The 20,047-nt window shown below is 32.8% G+C and overlaps 3 protein-coding genes across 3 annotated transcripts; 1 reads left to right on the forward strand and 2 right to left on the reverse strand.

Moving 5' to 3' along the window:
* Nucleotides 1-2,001: 2,001 nt before the first annotated feature.
* LOC142624890 (F-box/kelch-repeat protein At3g06240-like) lies at nucleotides 2,002-3,222 on the reverse strand. Its single transcript, XM_075798621.1, has one exon. The coding sequence runs from the start codon at nucleotides 3,220-3,222 to the stop codon at nucleotides 2,002-2,004; it is 1,221 nt and encodes a 406-aa protein (XP_075654736.1).
* A 3,640-nt stretch (nucleotides 3,223-6,862) lies between these two features.
* On the reverse strand, nucleotides 6,863-7,896 carry LOC142623263 (major allergen Pru ar 1-like). The gene is made up of 2 exons (XM_075796652.1): nucleotides 7,619-7,896; nucleotides 6,863-7,418 (listed from the first exon to the last, which is right to left on the reverse strand). The coding sequence occupies exons 1-2, from the start codon at nucleotides 7,800-7,802 to the stop codon at nucleotides 7,120-7,122; spliced, it is 483 nt and encodes a 160-aa protein (XP_075652767.1). The 5' UTR covers nucleotides 7,803-7,896; the 3' UTR covers nucleotides 6,863-7,119.
* Nucleotides 7,897-15,301: 7,405 nt separating this feature from the next.
* Nucleotides 15,302-16,030, forward strand: LOC142624891 (zinc finger BED domain-containing protein RICESLEEPER 1-like). Its single transcript, XM_075798622.1, has one exon. The coding sequence runs from the start codon at nucleotides 15,302-15,304 to the stop codon at nucleotides 16,028-16,030; it is 729 nt and encodes a 242-aa protein (XP_075654737.1).
* Nucleotides 16,031-20,047: the final 4,017 nt, after the last annotated feature.

Below are 20,047 nucleotides of genomic sequence, written 5' to 3' on the forward strand. Positions count from 1 at the left end.
CACTAAAACCCAATTGGAAAAGCCCAAAATGCTAACCCAATTAGATAATCAGTTATAAGGAGATAAACATACAGATTTTTAATAGATAAAAAAAATAAAAAAAATTAAAAAAAAAAGACATTATTGTGAAATGATGTGTATGTGAATGTTGGACACTCTCTCATTCTCCCTTGAACAAAAACTGATTGAGAGACCACACATATTGGGCGTAAAGTGAAATTGAAGTGAAGATTAAAAGTGTTCTCGAGTACTTCAATCTTTGGTTTTGAATTTCATCGCACTAAGATATGCTCTCTTGTTGTAGAATTTTGAAATTTACATAGCACATGTTATCAATTGTGAATGAAGTAGATCCATTAATTTCCATGCGTATATGTATATTTCCATCAGAATCTTGGACAGACTTGCATGGCTTCAATACTTGGACTTGAACTTTTGTTCCTTGAAGTATTAAACGCATTCTAGATTTACCCAATTACAAGTAAAGTACGTTTTGTCAAAGGATCAGTCAATTACATAAAATGTTGACATATGTTTCTAACAACTAATCATATATATCCTAACAGATAAGTTTAATATAGAGATATGATCATAATGGAGAAAACCCTCATAGGCAAAAACTCACTAGATGATATTTAGGTCATCACTCCCAAAAATCTACTAACAAGAAATAGAGTTTATAAGTATACAAAATCTTACTTATATTAAAACACCTACTTACAATAAAACCTGCTGACCTATAAGAGTTTATTAAATGTCCTATAATACATTGTACTCAAGATTACAAAAATAAAGCAACCTAATGGTAAAAAATTTGAACCTTGGAAGTCACTACAAAGAAAAGGGCTTAAAATCTTAACTTGGTTTTAACCTCTCTTTAATATGTTTGGTTTTAAAGTTTGAATCATTTGAGGTTATCAATATTTTTTCTCCAACTTAATCCCAAACAAATCTTATATTGCCAAAATACAATGATCCAGTAAGTATATACTAGGGTTCTTTGGTCCTCCCCTCTTACCCACTTAAGATGATGAGTTGTTTACATTTTTGGTCCCACTGGGGACTCTTACAGATTCACATCAATTACTTGTTTAATTTTGTACTGCCTCCTATCAACTCTTTTGGCATCACAAGAGTAGCTGCTAAAGAAATTGCGGTGAGACAAAAACTTAGGAAGAGTACAATGTAGAAGCATATATATAGTATATATGTAACATGTCATTCCAATATATTTTTGTTTGTTGAGTTTACAATAAACCTATCAAATTTTAGAAAGCCCATCCAAGCCCAACTAACATTATGGGCACCTGTTCTACTCTGTGACAGAACACAATAAAGTATATTCTCTTGGTACCAGAAAAAAAAAAATTGCAGCCAAATCAGCTATATAATTAAGTCGAGAATTTAGAACTTTCAAAAGCCAATTTATACAAAGCATTAAGACTTGATTTATCATTCAAAAACTTATATTTACAGAGATATGAGTTCACTCTTATCATCCAAGATGCCCTTAACCTACTTAACCAGAATTTCCAACTTGCCCAAGTTGCTAACTAAGAGGTGAAGCAGCATCTGAACAAAATGCCCCCACTTCTCCAATGCAAGATCCTAAAACAACACTAGGCCAATGAATAAAACGGAGAAGTTGAACCACATGCAGAAAAGTTCTAAAAGAAACTATAAATAGTAGCAATTAAAACTAAGTCACACAACTTAGTGATTGTCATAATTAATGCTACCTGAAACTGAACCACATGTACAGTAATAGGACAAAAAATTAGATGAGAAGATAACATCAAAGAAGATTGCACAACTGAAAATCCTATGGTTCAATAACTCGCATAAAAGTCACAGATTGTCATCTTTAAACCAGAGGATAACATCAAAATCAAATGCATTAAAAACCTCTTTGAATCACCACACCAAAAACAAAAAACAAAAAAAGGGAAGAAATTTCTATCATAACTTCGTAGTCTGCCACAGCCTTCTTATACTTCCACATCAGGTGGCGTAGAGTGAGTAAAGGCTTTCAACATATGTAGCTACCGCAATTATTGGAGGCTCATACGGGGCTTCTTTAGGTTGACGGGGTCTGAATATTGTCCTATGGGTGTTTTCTTTCAAATTGTACATTGTCAAGTTCATACCCAAATAAAAAATATCAGGATTACTATCTAGCATTAACAGCTCACCAATATTGTTTCTGTTTGACAAAAATATTGGCCTTGGACAATATTTAGGACTCCTCCAATATGGAATAGTGAACAATCTAGTCCAGCTAGACTCCTTCATCACCCATAGCTCAACACATAAGTTAATTTCATCAGTCACAGTTAGACATAGATGCTGTCCAAAAATCCCCAACTCTGTATAGTGACAGTCAAAAGTCTCTGCGCATGGCCATGGCAATTCATGAAATATCTCCTCCGCTAAATCAAAATAAATTATCGAAGGCTTATTGTGAGGTTTAACTATCCAATAAATAGCCCCATTTAGGTTGACATTATTATATGGGCTAGGAGATAATTTGTGGGTACAGATATTGTTCTTGTCCTTAATAGTCCTCCAACTAAAGGTCTTGAGTGAAAACATCTCAATCTGAAAATCATCTGCTGTTAAGTTGAATTTCAACCTCTTTTGAAAAGTATTCTGATAAAAGCGGTAGGGCCTTAATATTTTGTAATCATCAGTGGAATAATCATAGCCGAAACCAAAAGAGAAGTACTCAGAGGAAAGAGGCGTTGGTCTTGATCTTGGTATTTCCCGGTAACTTCTTGTAGATGGGTTCCAAAGCAAAACTTCGGTCATTTTTCGTTTCCAGTTGAAGAATTCAACACATACCAAACCATTGCAAGAGGACAACTTTGTGTAAAAGTCTTCATTATTTGCACCCCTCAATGGAAAACCAACGTCAACTCCAAATTCAGAATACTCGTCATAAACAACATCATCATCATCTTTGTTGTTGTTTTGAGGAGGATATAATAATAGTGCTTCATAATCAAAGATTTGAGGAATGCAATCGTTGGTCAAAACAACCATGTTCATGCGGTTTTGAGATAGTAATACTTTGGTGAAATTAGGACTGGTAATCAAAGCGTGCCATACTTTGGATACGCAACTGAATCGAAGGAGTGACTTCACTGGCTGTCTCAAAAGGATCTCTTCAACCATGTCTTCGGGTAAGTGAGGCTGAGGCCGAGGCTTCGCCGCCTCAGCCATCCCTTGCGGATTCACTGCGTACGATCAGTGGATTAGGTTAGGTTGGATTTTTTTTTTTCAATAAATTAGGACAATTATAAAGAGAGCAAAGAAATTACCCAACCCTTCTCAATCATTTTGTAGAAAAAGCCCAAGAAGGAAGAAAAGAGATGGAATGAGTCCATCCCAATTTCAAAGAGCACCCTGACGCAGCCCATATTATGATAAATGAAATTCACATCCTTAGAAATAATAGAAAAATCCGAACAAGAAAGAGAACTTAGAGCAACTTTGACATCAAAAGCTAAATAGTATACAATTTAGATGCTTGGGGAAAAGTGAGTGTGAAATTAGAAGATTATTTCATCACATCAATATAGATTTCCCTCTTTTGATTTCCTTTTCAAAAAACCAAAAATACCCAAAACTCAAATGTCTATTTTTACAGATTGATACCCTTATGTCTTTAAACAAAAGGATTTTTTAACATCATGTGAACGAATTGAAAAAATCTCCTGCAAATTTTAGTTATTGGATGGTTTTCTCATATAAGAAGCCCTAATGATTTTGGGCACGGTTGATCACAATTCAAATGGATTCAGGTTGAACCTCAACCTTTCACACCTTATCCAAACCACCATTGACCAATCATCATCAGGTTATCGATTGCCTACGAGTTTGATGGTTGAATCCATTACATTTTCGGTTGGTGTGTCAATGATGATAGAAAGGTGTTTGTAGGTGAGGGGGATTGTGAGGAAGATCTCAACCTCTGTGGTCAGATTTTAACATTTATGGCCAACTCTCAACTTAGTCAATGACTCAACGTTGACTGGTCTCCCACTATTGTAAATCATATTCATGTTATTTAGAAACTGTGTTAAGAAAACATTTTCAATTCTACATCTCAGTTTGGATATCACCTTATTAGTTTGAATATCACCTTATAAGCTTGAATATTTTTAATACAAAAATTCAATAGAATTCAAGTTATACAAAATTTGTGTTTCAGAAACAACATTTTAGTTTTACACATTAGTTTAGATATTAGACACCATCACACAGTCTTGGTGCGATAATTACTCCACAAGTATAAGTGCTTGTGGGGTGGGGTGGGGTGTAGGGGGATAAGGGTTGGGGTTCAAGTCTCTAAGAGGAAGCTTCACACACATATACACTTAGATTAGGTTAGAGTAAAATTTTTATCTCATATTAAAAATTAAATAAATAAATAAAAGAAAGAAAGAAAGAAAGATATTAGACATATAAATCTTTAAGTATTAGATATCCCTATAAAGCAAAAATTTAACAGTATGAATACTATACAAAGCAAAAATTTAACAGTATGAATACTATACAAAATCGTGTCTTATGTTATATAATAGATTTAGGCATTGACTAAAATTTGGATTTAATATCTTTAATAATATTCATACCAACGAATCATTGGGTGTAAGGTTTGAACCAATGTGGTATCCAACTTAATCTATTTGAAAAATTAGCATAGTACAAAGTGCTTGGGGTCTAGGGGGGAAAGGGTTCGAGCTGCAAGGTTAGCAGCATATTGTAATTATCTCTCCAAAAAAAATTAGCATAGTAACTTTGAAGCATCCATATCACCAAAAAATAAAAAATAAAAAATCCTTTTCTTTTCAAGACATTCTACCAAATATTTAAATTCAACGAAAAGGGTGGAATGTTCACCGTTATAGACACGATCCTTTCCATCTCACATAAATAAATAAAAAATAAAAAAAAAATCCATTTTATGATTCATATTTCATCACTTAAATTCAAAACAGTATAGAGTGTCATATTTAAAATTAGGGGTGTGCAAAATATCCGCTTAACCCGCCAACCAGCCCGACCCACACCCGAATCGCCCGCCTTGTGCGGGTCATTAAGTTAGGTGATTTGGGTTAGGTAGGTTAGACCCCCAAAATTACGGATTGGATTGGTTTATGGATTAAAAAATTGTCAACCCACTACAACCCGAATCGCCCACTTAATTATGCATACATAAAAAAAAATTAGTTCAAATTGTTAAGTATTTAAAGTTAATCAATTCACTTAATAAATTTTTACAACTAATCAATAATCAATTCCCTAAACAGAACTAGCATTCAAAAAATTCCTTAAACAAAATCTAAAAAATCAACATTGAAACTCTAAACACCTCTACCTACCACTCATCCCATTTACTTCAGTCATATGTACAAAATACGCTTTGTGGCTCTTGATCTCACTTTTTCTTCTCACCTTTTACTTTTGGCTTTCACCTTCATCCATTGTCTTTCCCTTCCTCTTTCTTCTTTAACCTTTTTGTAGCCTATTTCTTATCATTTCAATTCTTCACCAACAATCACAAAGGTACGTAATTACGTTATTGTCTTCTACTGCTTAAATATTTTTTTGTCTTTTTTATTTCAATTTATGTCATTTGATCCATTTATATATTATATATGTGATATAATATTACAAGTAAAGCCATTTTGGCAAGCAGGTTCAATGTATATTCAAGTTAAATATCTTATATATTACATAAGAATACAGTTCATCTAATTCTTTGTCTTTATCTATTTTTTTTTTAATCCTTCATGTGACTTTGGAAACGTTAAAACTTTGAATTTGTTAATTTAATTTTCCTAAGTTGTAAGGTAGAGCCTACTATTTTTAATTTCCTAAGTTGTAAGGCAAAGCTTACTTTTGCTAGAGATGATATATCTCTTTTTCATTGACCCTATGTTTATGTTAGAATTGAGATTATTCAATGAAGTCTACCTTTAGTTTTTTTTTTTTTTGGTGCATTAGTTATATTTTGAGATTATTCAATAAAAAAATGTAGTTTGTGATAATTTTTTTTTAAAATGTTGTTATTGTCAACCTGCCTAACCCGCCGAGTTGAAACCACCAATATTTGTAACCAATATGCTGGATTTAAATTTTGGTGGGTTGGTAGCGTATTGAAATTTTCCCAACCTGCTAGTGGCGAATTGGATAACAATAGTGGCGTTTACCCTCCTTATCCAACCCGTGCACACCCCTATTTAAATGATGCTATATTATATACATTTTTAAATTTATAATATTTAATCTAAATCATAAAAGTTAATTCATTTTAGATGGAGGAAAAAAAAAATTTCTCACCCTAACCACAAATTCATTTTATTGTTTTCATATCTATTACTTCCGATTTGGTATGCCCATAACCGGGGTTCATATTTTTCTTTTCTGTAGAATCCACTATATACATGAAATCCATCAATATATCTGCTATTTAGTTAACTACGGGTCCAAACTAGAATTCAACCATTTCCTTTTACAAGACATGCTTTTCCAAATGATTTTGACCATGCTCCCAACTCCCAATGTCTATTGCTAAATTGTACTATTACATATATAAGATATCTCTTATATATAAAATATTCATGAATTTCCTATTAAAAAAAAAAAAAAGATATTCTGAAAAGCACTGCTAAGACCCCTAACACGATTTACTATTGATTTTATCAAATTATCATACCTAACATGTTCGTTTGGCCAAATTGGAAGACAAATGACATATAAACCTAAATAATAATAATAATTGCAATGTCGATAATACTACCAACAATTTTCAAAAAATAAGTTATTGTTGATGCACAATTCTTTGCAAGCACCATTTTGATTTTCCAATGACTTCCATTATATGTATTCAAAGTGATACAGCACCTTAAGCTCAAAAAAAAAAAAGTGATACAGCATCGACATTTCACTCTTCCAAGTACACGATTAGAACTCCAAAAACAGTATTATTTTTAAAGCAACCCCAAAACCATATTGGCTGGACATCTTAAAAAAGAAAAAATAAATAAAAATAAAGAGCACTTTAACTCATGAAGTCATGACAGAGGGGACACTCAAGAATGAAAACAACCTTTAGTTGTAGGCATCAGGATTTGCCAAGAGGTAGCCCTCAACAGCCTTGAAAAGTCCTGCAGCCTTCTCTTTTCCAGCTTTGATTTGCTCTTCCTTGATCTCGTGGTCACCTTTGGTGTGGTACTTGCTGGTGCTCTTCAAGATGGATCCTCCATCAGGTGACGCCACAAGTTTGATCTCATATGAGATTTTCTCAATTATGTCAGTCAAAGCATCACCTTCAATCAAGCTGTAGCTATATGTGAAGTTAACATGATCAATCTCATCAATCCTGTGCTTCACATAGTTGAATTGACTACCTGCAAATTATATAAAAATGTGTTACTTATACTATCATATGATGCTATCAAAGCGGAAAATATACAAGTATTATGTTGTTGGTAGTTGGAAAAGTATATAATTATATACAGCGACTCCATAGTAAAATTTTCTCAACAATGAGACTAGTAAGATGCTAAACAAATTGATATTATCTTAATAGATTATTATAGGAACTAGCCTTCGCCAAAGGTAATCTTCTTGATGGTTCCCGGCCCTCCATTTCCCTCAATGATTTCAGCACTCTTAATGGCCTGTGGTGCAATCTTTGGGATGAGGTTGTCAGCATCAAGAACAAAGGACTTGAATAGCCTAGCTGGTGAAATAACAGTGGTGGTCTCGGCTTCGTAAGTGAAAACACCCATGATGACCTAAAAGAGTTTGGAAGTCAACAAAGGAAGAATAATGAGGATTAGTCGTACTAGTTTGAGCTTGTTAGTTGTGAGAAGTTAAGAACTGGAGGATGGTATTTATAGACTGAGGCTCAAGGTTAGCTTGCATGTATGGGAGTCTACCCTTCTAGATTGAAGAATTTTTTGAGTTTTCAAATACTCTTTTTGTATGTTCCCACTATGACTAACAGGATACAATTATCTAGGAAAAGGACTTGTAGTTTAGTCAAAGAAAGCACCCTTTAAAATTGTTTGATAAAATAACTAAATAACCCAGTTGATTCCAAATGATGTACAGTCGTTAACGTTGCCCATACAAGTAAATTATAAAATGAGGGATCTAGAGGACGGTGTTTATAGACTGAAGGTTTGCTCGCATGTATGGGAGTATGACCATCTAGATCGAAGAATTTTAGGAGTTTTCAAATACTCCTTTTCAGATGTCCCCACTATAACACTTGGATTACAATTTTTTAAGAAAAGCATTTGTGGTTAGTCAAAGAAAGCACCTTTGGAAATTGTTCGATAAAATAACCCAACTGAATGCTTACTATCCTAAATTATTTCCTAGCTATAAACAAAAAAAAGCTCTTATAAACATGTGAAGAGAACATAATTAGGAATCATGAGGGATAATTAGCATAATGGTAAATTAAAAATGAGTTGATGTAAATTTTTCTACTCGGATTATTTCAACTTTATATATTAGTCCTTTAATTTGGACCTAGCTTATGCTTAATGCCTAACTTGAAAGTTGAAACCACCCTTTGTGAGTGATCACGTAATAAGTAACTGTGTTTATATGTAAAACCAAAGCACATTTTTGGCTTGTAAAACAATTAGATACCCATTTTTGTCAAAAAGCTTCACGGTGTGCAACAACTTGCAATTCTCCAAGACTTGAAAATTGACTTTTAATATTCAAGGATGGCTGGCTCGCTCGCTGCAGACTACGACAAGCCAACAAAGGGCACCAATAAATTTTCTATTCATTCAACAATAAGATCTATATAGTATAATTTTCTTCAATATAAGCTTCAGACCTAAAAAAGATGCTTCCATGGTGCATAAAAAGAAGCAACGGAAGAGGAGATTATTAGTCTAGTTTGTCTTTCTATTAATTCTTGACAGAAATATCTTCCCATTCATTCCTTAATCCTTACTAATCCTCTACTTGTAGTTCAAGCATTGTAACCATAATTTGTTTATTATGAGTTTAGGTTTATGCCTACTATAACTACCCTTGGCCTTTATTTGGGTTAATTATAATATATAAATTGTTTGATAGGAAAGAAAGATATAAACATTAAGGGTTTTTTGCTCTAGATATAAGTTTTTAAGGCTAAATAACATTAATCTCTCTCTCAACTTAGGTTTGATTTTAATTTAGGTTAATATTTAGCTATTTTAGAAGTGGGAATTTGAGTACATATCATATGTCTCTTGGTCTCTATATTTGTATATGACGGCTCTTAAAAATAAGTTTTATATATGTCTAGGATTGTGAGACACAAAATCCCAAACAAATATATAAGACTGGACCGAATTTTAGATCTGAAAATTTTGAAATTGTAATTCTCGATAGATCGAGCTTCTGTCGAGCTATCTATCGAGCTTCATATTAAGTCTTAATAACAGGCATCTGTTAAGACTTATTGAACAGCTTTTCTTCACTTGTTTCTTAAACCAATTTTTATGTCTTTAATACTTGACTTGAACAACATGTTTCTTGAAGTACTAACCTCATCTTAGATCTACTCAATTATAAGTAAGTACATTTTGTCAAAAGATTAGCCAATTACAATAAAATATTACCCTAACATTAATCATGAAAAAAAAATGTTTTATGAATTATAATGCTTATATGTCTCATCTTTAGGAAAATTTTGCTGCACACCATGTGGGTTAGAGACTAATAATTTATATAAATATTTTATCCTTTGCCCATTTCTTTTGTTCTCATGATGGCTCTTCATATGTTATTGTCTAAATTTGTAACTTTGTATAGATTTCTTTTTTTTTTTAAGAACCTTGTATACATTTCTTAATTGTCTCGATCTTATTCGAGCCTTAAGCTTTAATCCTAATAGAAGATAAGTCAACATTGAACAACCAATATCAATATTAATGGATAGGCATCATTCTCATTTCTTAATATCATTAGGAGAAATGGTAATCGTAAGCTTTAAAAAAGTATTGCAGAAATTGATTATTAAGGATGATAACGTAAAATCAAACTCTAAGATGATACATAATAAACCACGAAAAAATAACAAACAATCATAAATTAAATCTTCGCATAACATTTGAGATATATATTATATAGTAGAAACAAGGAATCCCTCAATTTCGTAATGCATTTGTACTACCTCTGTTGGGGTTTATGCCCTAAAACCCAATTTATTGGCATGCATTTAATAATTAAATTGTTTAATTATATGAGACTATCTATAAATGAACTAAGACATTATCATAGTCCATGAGATGCATTGTATGTGATTTATGTGAAAAGTCACAGAAGATATAAATCACAAGTTCTTTGTAAACTCAGAAGTTTAGTTCGTAGTCGGTGATGAAATTGGGCGTTTCATCTGCGAAGACTATAACATATCAACTAAGATGATTTGTCTTGATCATGGAAGTGGAGACTTCTAGTTGGTATGTTGATATGTTTTAAGAGTTAAGACATATTGAACTGGACCGCTGTGAGATTTATTATTCTCCTAACGACTGTCAAATGAATAATAAATCTCACGACTTCTATTTACATCAACTCTAAATCCTGAGAGAATAATGGACCTGATCATGAGATGTAGGTTGCTTTGATATATCAGGAGTGAGATCTATTAGTTACGGTCAAAATCTCAGTATGTTGGGCATCCGCATTTAGTGTTGATGGAACATATATTCTCAAGATGGAATTCATAGTCTCTTAATGGAGATACAAAATATTCCCTTGAGATAAGTTTAATGGATTTAGTTATTCAGAGTGTTGGGCCCAACCACTTTAGTAAGGAGTTACTAAAGTATATATTTATGAAATTGGATTTCATAAATATATGACGAATAACATAAATAATTAAACCGGGTACTCAAGGATTAAGATGTAGTAAACTTCAAAGTGACAGTCTATATTCATGACTTTGGATTATTACGAATATTTTAATGAAGGGGTTGTATGCATAATAAAGTCGTGGGATATAATTTATTAATAAGGCCTAGAATGCAATTATATTTATATAGTGGTATTAAATATAATTAATGGTAACTTTGGGCTTGTCAAGAGTTGACAGAAAAGCCCAAGGCCCATTGGAGCTAGTGTCTTATTGGTCCCTTTTGGTCCCACTCCAAGCCACACACTAAAGCCCAATTGGAAAGGCCCAATAGGCCAGCCCAATTAGATAATCAGTTAGTTATAAAGGGAGAAACATACAGAATTTTTATGAAGAGAGATTAGAAAAGAAAAAGAAATGGTGTGTGAGAGAGTGTGAGACACACTTTCGTTCTCCCTTTGAAAACTGATTGAGAGACCACACATCTTGGGCGTAAAGTGGAATTGGAGTGAAGATTAAAAGTGTTCCCAAGTGCTTCTAATCTTTGTTTTGAATTTCTCCACACCAACGTACGCTATCTTGTTCTTAAATTCTGAAATTTACATTGTGCACGTTATCAATCATGAATGAAATAGATCCTAGTTCGTCGCTTCCGCTGTGGGTTTTGCATGAGATGCAAAACCAGAATTTTTCCTTCAACCTCCACTCAATGCAATAGCTTTTTCTTTTATTTTTGAGTATTGGAAACTTTGTAATTCATCTAAATTACCTAAAGAACTTAGACTAAGCATTTGTATTTGGGGTTTTGTGATTGAGGGAATGGTTGGCAATGTTGGTTTTGACAGAGTTGGAATGGTAGGGATAAAAGAAAATCTGGGTTTTGGCAACGAAGACAAAGATGGTAGTATTGGATTTGGCAACTGAGGCAAAGGTTGACATGTTGTCTTTGGCATTGTTGGCAATGAAGGTAAAGGTGGCAATGTTAACCTTGGCAACGTTAGCAATGAGAGCAAAGGTGGCAGTGTTGGCTTAAACAACGTTGGTATGATTGGCAAGGTTTAAGTAGTGGATTGAGAAGATTGTAAAATATGGCAAGTTGTAAAGCTAACATCAATGCTCAAGATAGACATTGCAATGGATAAAGCTATGATTAGGGGTGTGAAAAAAACAGTAGAACCGAAAAAACCGATTGAAATCGACCGAATTGAGGCAAAAATTTCGGTTCGGTTCGGTTCGGTTTCGATTTTGGTTTTATATTATAAAAAACTGAATATTTCGGTTCGGTTGTCGGTGTCAAATTTTTATACACCGAACCGACCAAACCAAACCGAAACATTATTATATATTATTATATTAAATATATAATATAATATATATATTTAATAAGTAGCATACTTTGGCCCAATTTTATTCACAATTGGGCCAATGGTGATTCAAAATTTCAAGTGATAATGCTGTGGACCTTGAGTCTTGACTGATCCGGCCTTGTTTTTTTTTTTTTTTTTTTTGTTTGATAAGTGATCCGGCCTAATGGCCTATAATTAAAATAAAACCCATTAAATTAATTACCTATAATTACCTATAATTAAACTAAGTAAATATTTAATGATTCTAATTAAACTAAAACTAATTACACTATAAAATCTAAAGTTGGAAACCCTACCCTACATACCCCACATTTTTCACCTCACACTTTCCACTCTCTCTTCTCTTCAGACTTTAGCCGACGCTCTCCATCTCTAAAACTACCGTGCTCCTTTTCCTTCTCTCCCTCTCTCTCTCTCTCTCTCTCATCGACTGACACTCACACACGCACCGACAAAGACTAAAAAAGAATCACACAGTTACTGACTCTCACTCTCGATCGAGCCATGACTCGGCCAGCTAAAAGGGCGAGTACAAGAAAGACTCGACTCGACTCGGGTTGACTCGCAGCGATGTTCACGGACCACCGCTCCTCGCTTAAACGTCGTCGTTCCCATTAGACCACCTCCACGCCCATAGACCGCCTCCATTCAGCCTCCATTCAGCCTTCGAAACAGACCGCCTCCATTTAGCCTCCACGCCCACAGATCGCCTCCATTCAGCCTCCATCTCACAGTGAGCCATACGTTCTCCATATTTGGTTCGATCGAATCGATCTAACTTGTGTTTTGGGATTCCCAAATCTCAATGCAGTTTTTGTTGGGGCTTTGGAAAAAAATAAAGGAATATTTGGTGGAGGTTGAAACGTTGCGTTTTGTAGCTTTCTTGTGTCCAAAAATTGGTTTTTTACTTTTATTTTTATCAAAGTGTCCTAAAATTGGTTGTCATCAAAAACTCATTGTTGTAATATTTTTATAAAAAAAAATTTATTTTAATTATTTAAAATTATTTAAGCCACATAAATGAAACTGCATATTGCGTGTGATTATTTTATTTGACAAACTAAACATGCATGTCAACTAACAAAATTATATAGTAAGATTATGTGATAATTTATGAAAAACATGAATGATAATAATTATTAATGCAAATAGAATATAATTTCAAATGGTAAAATCTATATTTTGAAATTTTATGGTGTACAATTCAAAGATTCCCAAAATTTAACCCTAATTTATTATTTAAAAGTATTTTCTCAATGCATTTTTTAAAAAAAAATTTAGATTTTACAATCTCTAAAAATTGTTTTTAGAAAATATTTTTGGGTGTATTTACTTTTGAATGTTTGACATCTGTTTAGTCTTTATACTTTCAAAATTATTTAAAAATAATGTCTTTAACATCATATTATGAAAATTTTAAATAGAACCTCTAATATGTCAATACTCATCAAGCCAGTTTACAAGTCCTTTTTTCCTCTAAATATTTTAGATAAATTAATTGATTAATTGGTTAATATGAAAATTGATAATAAAAGATCAAGTTTCTCAATTAGTACATGATCTATTACTAATGGAATACAACTGTGAGACATTACCCAGAGTGTGAGCTAACTTTAACACATGGGTTATCGATTTTTTCAAAACCCTAACTTTAGTTTATAATTAAAGTTAGCTGATTGCCTTTTTTTTTTTTATAAAGTTAGCTGCTTTTTTATTTATTTATTGTTGATATATTTTTGTTTATTGTTGTTGACATGCTGTAAATCTGTGACTGTAATGTTGAGTTGTTATTTTCTAATTGATGTTACAGATTTGAAAATCAATTACCCCATGTGCATAACTGTGATGTTGGTGCATTTGTTAATAGTTGACTGTGATGTTGGGGTATTTGTTTATTATTGCCTTGACGTTGATGTGTTTATTATTATCTTATTGACGTGTTTATTGTCGGCTTGTTGCTGTATACTAGAGTCCTTTTCCTTCTTTTCTTTTTTTTTTTTTTTTGGTTGCTGACCTTTATTGTGTTATTGTTTTATTGTTATTGGGGTTTAATTTTTATTTTTTATTTTTTACTTTTTATAGTTGCTGACTTATTGTGTTTTATTTTTTATTGTAGATGAATGAGACAACGGAAATCCCAGAGAGTTAAGACCTTGAAGCGGGTCAAGGCACAACCAATGTGCATAAAGACAAAGGCAAACCCCCACTCCCACCAAATGCAGGTAATACTGGTAAAAAAAGATCTTTTGTTTGGGGTCATTTAACTGTTATTGAATGAGGTAATAACCTAGGGCAGCTTGTAACTACTGTGGCACAACCTATGCTTGTGACACTAAGCAAAATGGCACTACAACCATGAGAACTCACATACAATCACTATGTTTGAAATATCCTTATAGGGAAGAAAAAAAAAACCAATCAACCCTAGCATTCAAACCTAAAGAAGAAGGAGAAAGTAGTGGTAAACTAGTGCCATGGGTGTTTAATTTTGAGGAATGTAAGATAGTATTGGCAGAGATGATTATTCTAGATGAGCTGTCTTTTAGGTTTGTGGAGGGTTATGGTTTTAAGAGGTTTATGTCTAAAACCCAACCTAGGTTCAATCCAATCCCTAGCTGCACAACAATTGCCAAAACTTGCTTTAAGGTGTTTTTAAATGAGAAAAAAAAAGTTGAAAGAAGCCCTAAAAGAGCAGCGGGTCTGCCTTACCACAAATACATGGACATCCGTTCAAAATTTGAACTACATGTGTCTCACTGCCCATTTTATAGATAGTGATTGGAAAATACACAAGAGAATTCTTAGTTTTTGTTTAGTGGAAAATCACAAGGGTGAAACACTTGGGAAGGCAGTTGAGATGTGTTTACTTGATTAGGGGATAGACAAGATTTTAACTATTACAGTTGATAATGCTGCTTCTAATAGTGGGCTGATTTCTTTTATTCAAAAAAAGACTAAGCATAGGAAGGCAACAATTTTAGGGCATTAATACTTGCATGTGAGGTGTAGTGCTCATATCTTGAACTTAATTATTCGTGAAGGGTTAGTTGAAATGGATGAGACAATAGTGAAGGTGAGAAAATCTGTGCGATATGTGAGATCATCTTCACAAAGACAAAACACATTTAAGTTATGTGCAGAGAAGGAGAAAGTTGAGTTTAAAGGTCAGTTGTGCTTAGATGTGCCCACTAGGTGGAACTACACCTATATTATGTTGGGGAAGGCTGAGAAGTATCAAAAAGCTTTTAAGAGATTGGAGGAAGAAGATCCAAATTATCTTATGACAATTAGAGAGGAGGAAAAGGAAGATGGAAGTGATATAGATGAGGTTGCTTGGGGAATGGGTGATGTGGATTGGGAAAAGATGAGGATCTTTTCGAAATTTCTTAAAATTTTTTATGATGCAACCTTGCGGTTTTCGAGTGCTAATTATGTCACTAGCAATTCTTTCTTTTTGGAGCTCATGTCAATTCATGACACAATTGATTTGGAGTATGAAAAAGATAGTTATTTGTTGAAAAAAATGGCTGATTACATGAAGACCAAATTTGAAAAGTATTGGGGGAACTTTGATAATATGAATCACTTGTTGTATGTAGGGCTAGTTCTTGATCCTCGATACAAGATGAGGTATCTTGAGTACTGTTTTGGTACTTTGTATGAGAACCAAAAGGCTGTTGATATGGCAAAAAGAATAAAGGTTGTTTTGGTGGATTTATATAATGCTTATGCTCAAAATCAAGTGGGGAGTAGTAGTGCTAGTGCTGCTGCACAAGCCTAAGGCCAAAAACCAAGTGGATCAATGGAGGGAGATGATTCTAGCGTGGTTGATGCGAAGACAATAAGGATGATGGGATTTAAGGAGCACTTGAAGGGTATTGATTCTTCAAATACCAAATCAGAGGTTGATAAATACTTGTTAGAGAGTTGTGAAGATGTCTTTGATGATAATTTTGATATTTTGGCTTGGTGGAAGGTTAATTCTCCATGATACCATGTGCTTTCAAGAGTTGCACAACATGTTCTTGCAATTCCAGTATCCATTGAGGCCTCAGAATCTGTCTTTAGTACGGCTGGTCGTGTCCTTGATCCCTTCCGGAGTTCATTGTCTCCACTTATGGTGGAAGCCCTCATTTGTCGTAAAAATTGGCTCCGTCCTTCATTGGCTCCAATCTGCCTTCGTGCTGCCATGGATGATGTTGAGGAGTTTGAAAAGCTTGATAGAGGTATGACTATTATTTGTTATATTAAAAAAATTTTAATTTTTTATATCTTTTTTTATTAAAAAAAATTATGCATGTCTATTATTATTAAAAAAAACTGCATGTCTTGGATTCTTGGCATATATATTGTTTTATTGTACAATTGACTTTTATATTTTTTTCATTTTTTGTTTGTAGAACTTGTGAATGATGCTACTACATCGGAACTAGACATGTCCACACCAACACCTATTGACGTTGATGGTTGAAGATTGCTCTTTGCTCTTTGGAAGGGTGGTATAATGGTATATGATGATATTTACACTTTTTGCTATTAGACACTAGTAAATAGTGGCCTACGTATAGATATATAGATATGGGCTTTTATTTTGTGCTTTGACAGTGTCCTTTACATAGAAAATATAGGATATTAGTCAATAGGCAATGACATATGGCCAATTTATTTTGAATCTTTGGCCAAATATTAAATATGGATAGTATATGTTGACATTGACATTGACATTGACATTGACATATGGCCAATTCATTTTGAGTCTTTGGCTATAATGTTATTACGTAAGTATTGACACATGGATTAGTTATTTTATTTTGTAAGTATTGAAATCAACACCAGTTATTTTGGTGTTATGTAAGTATTAAAATCTGCACTAATTATTTTATTATGACTTGTACAAACTATTTTTTAATCTTTTTTGTATTTGATGGGTGCCTACTGCCTATAAAAAGCTACAGATTTGAGGCTTTGAGCACTAGAGCAATTTTTTGCTCTAGATTATTTCTGGATTTGTGAATCTGTTTTGTAATGTTGTACTTGTGAAATTGCTCTAGATTATTTTTGGATTTGTGAATATGTGTTGTCAAGTTGTGCTTGTGCAATTGTATTGTTGACAGGTTATTTTTTTATTTTTGAATATGTGATGTGTATTTTAATGAGTATAATAGAAGCTCTAAAGCAGGTTATGAATTTATGACAGGTTGTGATTTATGAATCTGCTATATGTGTTTGTATTTTTGGATTTATGAATCTGTAACAGGTTCAGGTTGTGATTTTTTTTTGTTTTTTGATGAATCTGCAAGTTATGAAATGTAAAATACAAAGCAGGTTGTAAAAAGGCCCAAAAATGGCCAAAATAGGAAAGGCCCAAATTTGGACTGAAAGTGCCAAAACAGAAAACTAAAAAATGCCTAAAGATGGCCATGGGCCAAAATAGATAAGGCCCGAATCTGGAACACAATTAGTTCCTAAAATAAGCCCAAAACATGTTTCTAAAATAGGCTTAATTAGAGCATAAAAGGGTCATAAAACAAATGGCTTGAATACTGATATTTTTTTTAAGAAGCCCAAACAGAATTTTTTTTTTTTTTTTTTTTAAAAAACACCAAAAGGAATAGGCCTAAAACCGAACACTCACCAAAAAACCGACCGAAACTGAAACGAACCGAAACCGACAGTGTCTCAACTATTTCGGTCGGTTTTGGTTGACAATATTGAAAACCGAAAATTTCGGTTTCGGTTGGCCAGTTAAAAAAAACCAACCGAAACCGAACCGAAACACCCCTAGCTATGATGAAGCACTTGGAAGATGTCATCACCATTGGAGGACTTCTTTGTGTTACAAGACTAAAACGAAAAGTGTATGTTGTGTAATAACAAAAGAGCAGGTTATGATTTGTGTGAGGATAACAATGACAAGTGTTATATATATAGGGATTCTAATATAAAATATAACTTTTTGCTCAAAAAAAAATATAAAATATAACTAAGAATATATTTTTCATTTATTAGATATGAACATTAATGGAAAATTACTGGTGCCACTTGTTAATTTAAAATTTTATTTATACAAGTTATTTTATGGTGCCTCAAGAGTTACAATTTTTAATGAAAAGGGTTAATGTAATGGCTATTAAGCTTAAGGAATCATCCTTTGGAAGAAGAAAAAAATAGTGAACCAAAAACAAGCTTTAGTTATAGGCATCAGGATTTGCCAAGAGGCAGCCCTCAACAACCTTAAAAAGTCTCATAGCCTTTTCTTTTCTGGCCTTAATATGCTCCTCCCTGATCTCATGGCCACCTTTGGTGTGGTACTTACTAGTGCTCTCAAGGAAGTCAAAACCATACCAGTATTGACCGTACCAGGAAAATAAATCATACTTACCATTGACTCGAAACCGGTACTCCTTTAAAATGTACCGAAAAATATCAAGTCATATCGAGCATATTTCAAATGTTCCGTTCAAATGTGATCACGAGAGCACTATTAAGTACAATAAAAGCTAATATAAATTAAAAAAAAATGGTACAATAAAAGCCGGTATTGACGTTTTAGATGGTACAATAAAAAAAAGTTAAATTTTTACTTTTATTTAAGCTAATATATTACTTAATGTACTTAGACTAATATTTTGGGTTATAAAATATGTGGATTTTAAATTTTATGTTGTTAAATATATATAAACTCATAATTACATAAATAAGTACAAACATCTATATGTGTAGAAATATATAAATAGTTGTAATCATGAAATGGGTCACCAATATCAATCGGTAGTGAAATATTTCGTTCCCTTGACCAAACCAAAACGGCCTTTAATACAAAATTGACTCCTTGAGTGCTTTTCAAGATGGATCCTCCATCAGGGAATGCCATTAGCTTGATCTCATACAATATTTTCTTGAGTGTGTCAGTCAAAGCATAACCTTCAATCAAACTATAGCCATGTGTGAAGTTTGCATTGTCAATCTCATTTTGCTTCACATAGTTAAATTGGCTGCCGGCATGGAAAAGCACTTGTTACTTTTTTTTATATGATGCCATGAAAATCAATATATATACATACATACAAGCAGAAACTTTATGCGGGAGTATATAAGGTCCTACCAAGTAGCGCTCTAATTTTGCATTTAACCTTTTTTTACCTCTTTCATTAAGTTTTTTTTTTACTATTACCCAAAAGTTCACATTAACTTATTTTACTGTTATCTCATTAATTTCCTAAACTTACACTACATCTTTCTCTATTTTTCATGTCTTTTAGCATACCCACTATTTTAGTATTTTAAAAAATAAAATAAAATAAAATAATGAGTAAGGGCTATTAGTAATAACTAATCAGATAAAACTCTAGAAAGAGATGGAGAGACATAAAAATGTTATGAATTGTTAAATAAAATGCATTATTTTACTATATATTACCAAAATAAAATACTTGAGACTAACAAAACATTTGAAAAAATGCCTTGTGGGCTTGCTTCTCAAAAAAAAAAAAAAAAAAGTCCATGCGTAAGTACTTGTACTAATAATAATTTAGCTAAAAAACATTATACGTAAACTGTAAAGTACTAATGCATACGTTTGTCATTTAAAACAATTATATACCTTTTTCTCTTGGGAAGATACCCAGTTTGTTGAAAAGCTTGACTAAAATTACGGCCAATTTTGTTATATTAGCTTCTAAAAAGTTTTATTTTTCTTTCATGAGAGACTTAGTTCACACATTCATACTCATTAGCTGTAGTCTCAATCCTAAAGCCCAAAATAACCGAAAATTATATCTTGCACCCGGCATATATG

This window comes from Castanea sativa, chromosome 2, assembly GCF_040712315.1.
Source record: "Castanea sativa cultivar Marrone di Chiusa Pesio chromosome 2, ASM4071231v1".
Classification (NCBI taxonomy): Eukaryota; Viridiplantae; Streptophyta; class Magnoliopsida; order Fagales; family Fagaceae; genus Castanea; species Castanea sativa.

Coding starts and splice junctions, on each gene's coding strand:
- LOC142623263 (XM_075796652.1), bottom strand. CDS start 7,802: ATGGGTGTTTTCACTTACGAAGCCGAGACCACCACTGTTATTTCACCA. Junction 7,419..7,618: donor GAAGATTACCTTTGGCGAAG/GCTAGTTCCTAT, acceptor TATAATTTGCAG/GTAGTCAATTCAACTATGTG.
- LOC142624890 (XM_075798621.1), bottom strand. CDS start 3,222: ATGGCTGAGGCGGCGAAGCCTCGGCCTCAGCCTCACTTACCCGAAGAC.
- LOC142624891 (XM_075798622.1), top strand. CDS start 15,302: ATGGATGAGACAATAGTGAAGGTGAGAAAATCTGTGCGATATGTGAGA.